This window comes from Vicugna pacos, chromosome 1, assembly GCF_048564905.1.
Source record: "Vicugna pacos chromosome 1, VicPac4, whole genome shotgun sequence".
Lineage (NCBI taxonomy): Eukaryota > Metazoa > Chordata > Mammalia > Artiodactyla > Camelidae > Vicugna > Vicugna pacos.
Window position 1 is genome coordinate 65932358 of NC_132987.1, and position 12253 is coordinate 65944610.

The 12253-nt window shown below is 38.0% G+C and overlaps 1 protein-coding gene across 1 annotated transcript in view; it reads right to left on the bottom strand.

The window, feature by feature from the left end:
• Window positions 1–1268: 1268 nt before the first annotated feature.
• Window positions 1269–12253, bottom strand: part of SLC49A4 (solute carrier family 49 member 4) — a 68610-nt gene continuing 57625 nt past the window's right edge. Inside the window, exons 8-9 of the mRNA XM_006215755.4 lie at window positions 8842–9024; window positions 1269–2131 (exon numbers count right to left, since the gene is read on the bottom strand). Of these exons, the coding sequence (XP_006215817.2) occupies window positions 2016–2131; window positions 8842–9024 (299 nt within the window). The 3' untranslated portion in view covers window positions 1269–2015. The remainder of the gene's footprint in view (window positions 2132–8841; window positions 9025–12253) is intronic.

Consider the following 12253-nt stretch of genomic DNA (forward strand, 5'->3'; position numbering starts at 1 on the left):
ACTACCCACTTGGGATGTCTTTGAACTAGTCATTTATGTAATATTTTTTAATGTCGTTCTTTAAGTTACAAGTAGAATGAACCATAATTAAAATGCTCTGTATGAGAAGTCTTACAGCTGAATTTTATACAGCAATGTCCTCAAGCACAACAGTTCTGACTAAAACCAAATACGTCATACTTCTCTCGCCTTTCTACCTTCATTCTAGACAGGAAAGGGTGGTGGTTATTTTAGCACCTGGGTCATGGACCGTTGATATCTGGACTGGCTGGCTTTCACTCACATCTTCAAGAATTCTACTTTCCTTTCATTTGTATTTAAGAAGAAAGACAAGGTTTATTTCTCCTCTTTAGCAAGTCTCTTAGTTCCTTCAGTTCTTGCTGATAGGTTAGCAGGGTGGTTGGTTAAAAGGGGGATGGTCTAAAGGTGACTGAAGACAGATGTTAAATTTGAGGGTTTTCTTACTTTCCAGTGGCACAATTGAGGCTCTCAGAAGGCTCGGCAGGAACAGAATCCTTCTCTAGGACTGAGGTGAGTTACTGCATAGCCTTCATCTTCCCAAGGTGGGAAAGGAGGGGTACTTGGGACTCTGTGCCAGTGTGTGCGCATGTGCGGAGCTGAGGAGAATTAAGTGCTGACCAGGTCTCTTTAACGATAGTGCACCACCCTGGCTAACGGAAGGAGCTGACTTACACTCTGCCTGTCCAGAAGAAGGCAAGTAAAATACATACTTAGCTGACAAGGAAGACGCAAGTGAGGAAAGGAGAGAGGGTTGGAGGAAGCTGAGAACAATGAAGGTAAAATATTATTCTTGGCTTTTCTGAGAAAGTGTTTGGTTTTCCCGCGTCAGGGGCATTACATAAATGTGAATAATGTAGTACTGTAACCCCCCCAAAGCATGTTTTATGTCATAGTGAAATACATGTCTGAGAGCTGACCGATCAGTGTTATTTTTGAAAAAGCTGTCATCCCACAGAAAGAAGGCAGGTCCTGGCAAAATACTGCCCTCTCAAATATACTGACTCTATGGAAAACTGAATAGAAATACAAGAATGTAATTCAGAAATCACTCAACAGGTTTGAAAGTTTCAATGTTATAAATTGTTATTTTCAAACAAGGGTCATTTTAATAAAACGTAACCCTGGTAAATAACGGCTGGTGCTGGGTTTCTCATCCCATGCCACCACATACACATCTGCCCCAAGACACATGATGTTCTGTGGGATTTGTCATTCCACTTTTAACAAAGTGCTAAATCAGAACGGAATCACATTTTTTCATACAGTATTTAATGCGACTATAAGAAACACTTAGTCACCTTTAATATAATCATTTAAGAGCCTAGTAGATGCAACTGTATTTCACAGAAACAAGGATAAGTTTAAGATCGAGACACAAAGAATGCGCTCTGAAGTTGCTGGAAAGCGCTTGATCACCATAATTAAGGTGGCCAAAAGTCCAATTAAAAATAAGGAGTCATATAAGAAATGGCTTTATTAGAAAAAACGTAGTGTACATGTGGCTAATTTCTATCATTGATATACCTCTTGGCTATTTTATAATTAAAATCTGAATCAGGGTTTAAACTTCTTTAGAAGTTACTGGCATTTCTTCCTATTCTGATTGTGACTTAGGGAAGGAGTTATCTTCATGTGATAGACACCCTTTATTTCTTTCCATAATTACAATTAGTCCATCAGTAGTTTAGCACTGGCACAAAACACAGAGGGAATTATTTAGGTAGTGCTTTCTGTGTAAGACATCACACTTCTAACCCCAGACTCAGGCACAGGTATGCCACTGACAGTTTTTAAACCCCCTCTTATCTCTCAAGCCCCATTATTATTACTTAGTAGTAATTAAATTAATGCAATCATCTGTAACCTAACAAAACCTCTGAATGAAGTTTCTCTCTCCTCCTCTTTTTTCCCTGTTAGATGTGCAATTCCAAGCAAATGTGCAGTATGCAGTATTGATTTCCAGTCTCTTTTTAAACTCCGTCAAGTCTGTGCTATTAAACTGAGACAACCACATCAAGATAGAGTCTGTCATAGGATTCCCTGAAGCACAGAATGAGGAGGAGACTGAGCAAACACGACCCGGGAAGGCACCAGTTGAACCAAGACAACTCTGTAAGACAAAAACATGCAGTTGTGAGCATTCATGTGTCACCAGCAGAACACCACCTGTATGGTGGGAGCAACCTGCTCTGCATTCAAAAGCACTTATAATAAATGTGCCCTGGAAGGCCTGAGAACTGGCTTTCAATAAATAGTGACAACCTGGAGCCTAAGTGATGCAATGTAATATGTTACAGGGCTTTCCTGTGGAATATTTTTAATCGATATTTTTTAATGATTTTTTATCAATTTAATTCACCTTGACTTTGGTGGCAAAAAAAAAATCTATTCAAAGAAAAGAAAATCAATCACCTTTAAATGTTAGTTTGTTAAGTATTTTTAAAGTTCCCTCTGTCAACCGTCACTCTTGTCCTTGTTTAGAAATATCTGATGAATTAGAAAGACAAATAAGAAAATCACCTGAATTTTGAGGTAACGCTTTTATAGTTTTTTTGGATAGAAACATCTAATTCTCAGCAAAAACATCAAGTGGTAATCATTGTATAATAAGTTAAAAAATATAGAGAGATAAGTAAAACATAGAAAATTAATCTTAATTCTACCTTCAGAGACACTACTGTGAATATTTTAGTTTCTCTCTAGTCTTCTTCCTACTAACATAATGGTTATGTATGATGCCAATTACCAGGAAATTTACACGAATCATCTAAACAGGCAATTCAAATAATATTGTTTTTGGATTTAATGGAATCAAGAATGTGCTCCTTTAGGAATTCAGAATTCTCCACCGGCTAATCTGGGCCTCTAGCTACCAAGGAGCACCTGCCGCCCTGCTGACGGTGCTGCCTCTGAGTGCTTCCTCCGGCTCCGTGGCCGTGGAGCTGCGCATCTGTTCAGCCTCCTTCTACCCTGACCCCTCTGTCAGTCCGTCCTGAGGCTTCAGAGCAGAGGTGAGCAGCTTCCTCCCATAAAGAGGTTGGTGGTGGGGAAGAGAGGATAACTCCTCTTTAACATCCATTTAGCAATTACAATTTTTAAGAAAATGAGGGAAACAGGTTCCCTGGTACACTTTTTCCCTTGGGCGCTGCTATAAGTTTTTATTTTCCCTCTATGCTTCTACAGAATGCCAATACTGCCTTAATCTTCAAAAATCATCCTAAAGATTCCCCTGCTGCTGCTGTAGTTTAATCCATAATTCATATGACGAAAAGAGCAATTTATGCTCAGGAATGGAAATCAGAAAACCATCCAGTAAGAAAAGGTGCTGAAATACTTCCCCTCCCCCCATAACATGTTCACAAAAGCAGCCTTTCTACCTCTCAATTTCTACATTTAATGAGTCAGACATGCTATTCTATAGCATGGAACAAAGACACATATTTCAATGGTATTTTCATGCAAAGCTGTTTTCTGTGTTTTACTTGGATTGACTATAATGGAAACACTCAGAAAGGCTGTGACCTCTGGGATCTTGTCTTTATTCTGATGGTCCGTGACATGACACACCAGGCACTTTCTGCTTTTATATTAACCACAGAGCCTCTGGATTTCTGACGATAATTTTAACAGGCAAAAAGAAGCAGTGGAAAAAATAAGAGGACAAGCAGTAAAATAGAGATAACAGCATACTGCTTATACTAAAAGTGAGAGTTTTGACTTTATGGTCGAATTTTAAGCAATGGCTAAAAGTATTGACAAAGAGGTCTACAATGAGGCTGTTTTCTAAATCTTAGAGACTGTATTTCAGGGGAGTTAGAACAACACACATATAGCAACAGTCAACTTATCCTAGAAATTAGCCAAATATTGCCAACGCAGACCTTTATTTCATCAGAGCTGTAAAACTACTCCTTCTACCTGGGTTCGGATGAAATCTCTAAAAATATCTCTAGATTGTTCTTTAGCGTCATGGTTTGTTGGCTGGTTTTCACGATCGTGCCTCTCTGAAAAGTCAGATCCACCTTTCAGTAAGTTAACTTGGCTCAATCAACTACCAGTGTTTTTTGAAATTATTTGCCTTTTCAGAAAACAAAAGGTCAGAGACGGAACCTCACTGCATTTCCTCACTGAAAATCATTCACATAAACCACAGCTAAGGTGCTCTAACACGTATGAAATGGCTGGTTTAAAAGTTCAATTTGACTTAGCAGAAGCAAAGTCAACTGCAGTCCCTTTGCAGCCCAGTGTCACATGACGTAATTAAACCAATAGTCTTGATCCATCGAAATTTTCTTTGTATCTTTTAAAGTGAGCAGTTTTCCAACATTCCTTCCCTCTGCCATTCACTAGAGAAAATACACATCCGTACTCCAAGGCTCCACAATGCACCCCTACACTTCTCCGGATCATCTCCTGAGGACTCTGCCGATTCACAGTGAGACAGGGGCTGTCCTGCACTCAGGGCTCTGCACCCAGTGGTGAGGCTCTGCTGGGGCTGAACTAACTAGGATGGAGCACTTTTGCTTTTCACCTCATCTCTCCCTGCAGCGATGCCATGCTTTTGGCTCTACCACCTTCAAGTATCTGTCTGGTTCCAGACACCACCCTCCAGAACCAACCTTCTACTTTCTTTGGTGATTTAACCACAATTACGGTAATTTAACAAAGTTGTCTCCATTTCCTCTCAAGAGAAGCCAGATGACACCACAATTTCACCGTGTAATGCCCTGCTCCCTTTATTCCACATTAATTACCCAACAGCTTTGACCATCACATTGCATTATTTTACTTCTTAGATACAAAATTACTTCTCACTAGTCCACATCTGTTGAACCTGTTCTCCTGGTAAGCACTGGTCAGTGCCTCCTTCCTCAGCACACAGTGCAGCCTCAAATTCATGGTCGGCTACTTCAGTATGAAAGGACTGAGGTAAAAACCTTTAATGTTTTTAGCCAAAACCTGCTGCAAAGCTTCTAGAACAACAACAGACAATAACAAACTACAGAACAAGCTACAAACTATAAATTAGAACATTAGAATACATTTCAGAGCTTATAAGGAATATAACAGCATTCCCAAATTGATTTTGTATGTGAGGTTATTAGAATAAAGCATCACAGTGCTGTCTGAAATAACTCGCTGAGATTTGAAAAGCAAACATTACAAGAAGCAACTTAGTTTTGCAAATATGCTTATATTGAGGAGCAAGTAACTTTTTGGGAAAGTGATCTTGAAAAACCCAAGTCAGAAAAACTCCAAGAAATTTCTAACATGGTCCCAGGTTCCCAAAGCAGAATCAATACAGAATATGGGGAACCCTGTGACCCGGGGCTCCAAATAAGCCAGTGGCGGCAGAGAAGCCTGTGGGACATTCGCCGTCAGTGGTCATGATCTGCAAGCAGATCACCAGTGGAGCCTATCTTGCTAGGCAAGGCACTGTGATGTGGCCATTGTAGGGTTAGCCTGCCCCGCCCCGAAAAGCTGTATCTGATAGTCATCTACCAGACAGCACATGGTGGGGAGATAAAAACTCTAGTTGGGAAGTGATCTAAAAAAACCACAGACCTTTATGATGATTAAAAATCAGGTCTTCCAATCATGTAACTAACAGTTGAATTTTGATCTAACTTCTGGGTGAGTGTTTCAAGTTTAAAATGACTGAATTATGACATTCGGACACTGGCTCTAATGGCAGAGGATTCAATTTTTCATATAAGATGTTTAGCACACTGTATGCTGTGGAACTAAAAGCTATTTTTAGGAAATAATTCTACAGAATTTTCAGATCTGTAATTTATGTGTCATCACACCTCAGCTATAAGGAATGTGGACTTCTGCTACAGGACTTCTGGGGCGGAATCAATTAATCATAAGTGAAAGAATCTCAACAGAGTTTTCATAGTTCTAGTAACTTTTTAGTCTTAGAGGGACATGGGGTGTGTTTGTGTGTATTCACTATACACACTGACAAATAAGCATATAAAAGCATTTCTTTAAAATAGAAGCCTAAATATTTAAATTTCTAATATCAATCAGCTAATTATTCAAAGAAAAGAAAACATTTGGTAAGTACCATCTCTGCCCTGGTCTAAGATAAATTTCACATTTATCTTCTCATTAACTCTAAAATGTCAAAATGTACTGAGATTATTTTTTGTCCTGAAAATCATCCTGTTCTATTAAGATTTTTAAAGTTTTATTTTTCACAATAATCATGGAGTTTAGGTAGAAGTCTTTAACATCTACAAAGATATGTATAAGAACATGTGATCAGAAACCAATCCAAATGGAGGGAAACTTTTTCTCCCCCAGCGAGATAAATCCTTGATTACATCAGTGGGATAGGAATTAGCAGAAATGATGCTAAGTGTTTCTTCTGCTCTCTATGCCAAAGAAACAAAAATATCTGCTCGTATCTGGTCCCTACAAATTTGCAAAATGAGGAGTAGCACTGACTGATGTCAGTTCCAGCTGTTCCTGTCAGGCACCAGTCTCTATTGGACAAATCAGAAGCTGCCTCTGGACCCAGGAGAGTGACAGAGATACTCTGCCGGCCGAGCACAATGGACAGGAGTGCACTGGGCTCCTCCACAGTCAGACAGTGTAGGAGTAGTTTCTGCCTTAAACTGATCTATAAATACGTGCTTGTTATATTCCAGAGGCCACATGCAAGAAGTTTACTGGAGGATAACATTACCTGGCATCTACTGTTGGCTTTAAATGCTGGGAAGACAAAATGATTTCTCTCCAGACAGAAGAAATCATGTTCAGCCAACGTTCAAGGACCACTCAGCCCACCTGTGTCCATAAGCAGGAAAAATGTGTCTACTGTTGCCCGTAGGGGCAACAGCCACCTCTGATACTTTACCAGGGAAAAGAGAGGCACTGAGCCTCCTAATTTCAACTGTGACAAAGCTGACGTGGATTAAAGCTGATAGTGTAATAACCGTTAGATGATTTTGTTTAGAAAACTAATTGTGTCAAAGACCTTACTCTGACACCTGGCGATGGCATCTTCCCTAAAAGAAACACACGTTTCCAGGAGGACAGTGCAGAGTGGTCTGACTTCATCAACATCGCTCTCCTTTGACAATATCACTCCCTTTCACAGGCTAAAGCAAACATTAGGTTTAGCGAAGTTGAAACCTCCTCTACCTGCATTACTGGTCGATAGAAATGATCCAGTTTGTAGTTACTTATATTAAGAAACTAATGTATCATTTGGATATTCTTTGCTGTTAGGTGAAAGTGCTATGCCAAAAGCTACACAAAAGTCAGATTCTGTCTCATCAGCTTTGAAAGTTTTAAAAATTTATTTTCCACTCAAGGAAGTTACCATGGCTATTATTTCAATTATAAGTCTGCCAGGATTCCTATGAACAATTAGGTCTCTTCAAGTGCTACATTTTAGAGCATTTCTTACATTTGAGTCTTACAAATAATACTCTTCCATGTACAAATTATCCAGATTTACTGGTATTTGATGAGTAGTTAGGAAAACAACAACCAGGAAAAAAAAAAGGTAGTAATATTCAGCTTAAGATAAAATAAAATGGGCTATAAATCTAGCAGAAATTAATTAAAGCTTTATATTTAAGACTCATGAGTATAAAATAAAAATAAAAAGTATAGAAGTATAAAATAAGTCTAAATCCTTATTTTAACATGCAAAAAAAAGAAGCCTAGATAATTGTGCCCTGATTTTCTAAAATAGACGGATTTGGACCACAGAAAAGACAGTATCAAAGAAAAGCAAACAACTGTGCCAAACAGAGCCACTAGAAACCCGTGGACCTCAGCACCAGCAGCGCTGGCCTTCAACATCCCCAGCAGTCTCCCCAGCTGTCCGTGGAGCATCTCCCTCCACCTCCTCAAAGGCTGGTTTATTCATGTCTCCTTAAGCCCTTTCTCCACTGTCTTCCCACCAACTCTTCATAGAGGAACTGGCTGCTAAGCAGAAAGTTGGTGCCCTCTAGAAGGAACTCCCTCAACAACCTGCTCAGCAGAGGCCTTTGCTTCTCTGCCCATGCACACTGCCTTCTCTCCACCTCCTTTCCTCCAAGGCTAATGCCACTACTTAGGTTAGGACTCCATCCCTTCCTTTTTTGTAAGGACCTCCTCCTTCTTCAAAGGTATACCCCTGTGTTCTAACTTCAACCTTCCTCTCACTCTGTACCTGTACTGACCAATTCAGTAGCCACTAGCCACATGTAACTATTTAAATTGAAATCAATTAAAATGAAATAAAATTTAAAAATCCAGTTTCCTAACTGCACTAGCTTCATGGGGCTAGTGGCTCCTGTGTTGGACAGTGCAGACAAAGAGCATCTCCATTATAAAATGTTCCACTGGACAGAGCTGTCCTATACATGCCATCCACTCCCTGAGTGACCTCTCTTTCATCACCAAAGCTTTAAAACACATACATGAGGAAAAATGATATCCTATTTAGATACCTAATACATATCTCCTAACACACAGGTGACTCCTAACCTTAATTTCTACCTTACGCTAAGACAGTAGATTCTAAGTACTTTTTTAAAAAGCAAGATACCAGTGGTTTGCATATTAGAATCACCTGGGGGGCTTTTAAAACTAGACATGCTGGGCCCCAGTCCAGATTAACTAAATCAGAAACTCTAGAAGTGTGAGGGTGCATCAGATCAGGCTGGGATGCATTTCAAGAAAAGCAACTGATGATATTTTCTTTTATTGGCATGTAAAAGCTCAAAGTAATCTGCCTTAGTGAGAATTCTCCATATAAATTCCTTATACATCAGTGCCACATTTAGATAGTAAATAAAAAGTTAAATTTCTTACCTGTGTGATAAAATGTGAGAAAAAACAAAAGTACTCCCATGAACATATTACTTAAAAAAGTAACAACTCCGCAAGTAATTCCTTCTGGAACTGGATAGACAGTTTCCACAAAAAGCTCAAAAAATATAGGTATGCTGCTGTTTAGGAACACTCCCAGGAGAATACAGGAGGCGTACAATGTCACTAAAATGAAAACACAAACATTTTAGTTTCACGGTAGCAGCAGTAAGTCGTATCAGACCTACTGGGTGTTCTCTTTCATTAAGCGTCAACTCTGGAATTTCATCTCGTCTCAATAGTAGTTGCTAAGTTTGACCAAATTTCACACATCTGTCAGCTCTTTGCTCAGGTTTTGTGAAGGAGATAGAAAAAGGTTCTGTTGCTGGATGATTACCAGTTTATTTGCTTTATCTTTTTGGTGGATTTATTCCAAAGCACAGAAACAATTTTACCACTATAATATAATTAAAAGGATTCTTTCCCCTTAGTCATAGTCCTGGCATATAGAGAGATAAAATATAGCAACTTAATTCAAAATCTAGACTCATTCTATAATTTTAATGAGAACTAAAATAAAAAAAAAGATGTAAGAAACATTGTTACTGAAAATTACATACTTTTAGACTGATTAGTAACAGTACAAGTACAAAATAAAAATTATCCAGTATGTAATCCCTGGAGAAACACTTAATACAGATTTAGTCCTCAATTTGGAATAAGTTTCTGGTCAACAGTTTTTAAAAAATATGTAACATTTTTGGAGCATAGTAAAAAATTTCACCTAGAGATGTATAATTAATAGTGGCTAGGATCCCAGATTAGCCAATAAATAGGCTATTTACCATAGTGAAACCTTTGAATAAAGACATTATTCTTATTCTTAGAAAAATGTTTTAAAAAAAAAGAAAAATGTTTAGAGAAATGTACCCCATTTCAAATAATTATATCAGTGATACTATTTACACACAAACCTTCATTAATTTTAATTTGAAAGTGAGAACAGAATGAGGAAAAAATGATATCCTATTTAGAAACCTAACACATATCCCCTTAGACTAGTAAGCATATTATACCCACTGATGATAATGAACAGCACCTATTCTAGACTTCAGGTTACCAGGAAAATATTTTTAATAAAAATATTTGTTAAGGAAAAAAAAAGTTTCTGTATAGGAACTGCAGAAAGTGAGGGAACTAGCCTAAATCTGTTATGTATTATCCATAGAACATATCAAATTACCACAGTTTACCTTAACTGATTGCAAACATTAAAAGTCCTAAAAACAGTATCCGCTGTTTTCTAATAGAATTTATCCAATTAATCTCAACTCCCACTTCTCCAATTACACTAGCCTTTCAGGATTATAAAATATTTATCATATTCCAGTACCACAAACAGCTAGCGCGCACTCTGACGTTCTCTGAGTAGAAGACACGTACAGAAACAGACAACAAAAGGACAACAGTGAGTGAAGAGCATTCAGCTGGCTGAAGCAGGGACCGAACCATTCACAGGAGTAAATGGGAGCATCTGATAGTTATAATAAATACCATTTAAAACAGGAAACAATTTTCAAGAGATTCTTAAAAACAAAACCAAACCCACTACCTCATGCTCACTGTATATCTGCTGGACATACGTCATGCAGATCAACTTAACACATTCTGCTTACACATGACTCTTTAGTGGTACATGTGGAAATCTAGGGAGGGACTATCACTGGTACCTTACAGACTATTCTATCCACAAAACACTTCATACTGACTTACTGGTCAGTCAGGGTAGCCAGAACAGAGATGGCTACTGACCCAAAACAGAGGAACCTAGGGGTTTAAGACAAGAAAACACTGAAATAAATGACAACAAAAAGCAAATTCTTAAGAACCAAGTGCTACTTCTAAGTAAGAATTCACAACAAATCACTGATGGAATTAGTTGCTTTTAGGAAATACGTTTGGAAATAATCCTTTTTTTTATACTTCTAAAGGAAATATACCCTCACATGTAATTTATAATCAAGAAAATTAAAATGTAATAATTGAAAAGTAATCAAAATCTGTACTGAAAGTTGTAAAATAAAGAATAAGGTAAGGATGAGGACATACTGAAAGGGGGCTGTTTACTGAAAAGAGATTTGAAAAGAGTCTTGAAAAAAGATTTGATTTTTATCAAGCACATTATAAAAAAAAAAAAAAAAAAAAAGAAAGACATGGGATGTCTCAGAAAAGCAGAGCCCAGTGAAGCAGGGGGCCCTGTGTGAAAACCCCTCAAGACAATGCAATTCCCTTGGCTTCATTTCATTTTCCTTAAAAATCTTCTAATTTTGGTTTCCTATGTATCTAAATTCTCGGAAGGGAAGAGGAAATCTTTGTCACTGGAAAGATAAAATTTCTATTGTGGTTAAACATTGTTGATGGAACTGTGGCTAGTCCATCTTCTGGTGGGTAATTTGGGAATGTCTATCAAAATAAATAATGTACTTACACTTTGACCCAGCAATTCCATTTCTAGGAATTCATCCTACAGCTATGCAGGTACAAGTATATACAGAACACTCACTGCAATATTGTTTGCAGTGTGAAAAGATTAAAAATGATTTAAGTGTCCACAAAGGTATATATATCATACAACCATTAAAAATGAAGCATTTCTGTATGTGCTGATATTACTGACATCAACAATATATAAGTGAAAACGTACAGAAAAGTGTTAAAGGACACACAAAGACAGACAGGCAGACAGACACACACACACACACATACACACACGCACCCGTTGTAAATGTATAGAATTCTCTGGGAAATACCCAAGAAACTGACATACAGGGTTGCCTCTAAAGAGAGAAATTGGGGGCCATGGGAGGGTAGACATTTTTTATTGTACACTCTTTCTGTACTATTGAAATTTAGTTTTTACTACGTGTAACTCTTACCTATTTAACAAAATAAAAAAAGAGAAATGGCACTATAAACTAATGAATTGGCAGCTGATCCAATGCTACTTCAAACAGGTCTGTTAGTTCCCTGACGCAGAAATGATTATCACTGGGGGAGCTGACCCACACATCTGATGTCCACACCCAGCAGCCAGATAACCCAGCCTTGGTCCAGGATCCTCGACATAAATATTCCCACTTCATTTACTAGAATTCCTATTATACGCAGGATAAGTGGGCTGAGACTGCTGATACAACTTCCAGAGGCCAGAAATCAAAAATCAAGAATTTTCATTTAATTCTCTCACTCTTGGTGTTTGCTTCTTGTATTACATAAAAATGATGACCAGGAGTTTTATTTTACACTGGTTGGGTATGTTGAAATCACCTGTTACTGTAGAAACTAAAGAATCAGAATAATTTACATAGGAAAGGGTTAAATTAAGATCTTCATAATCAGAATGGGGAAAGGAATC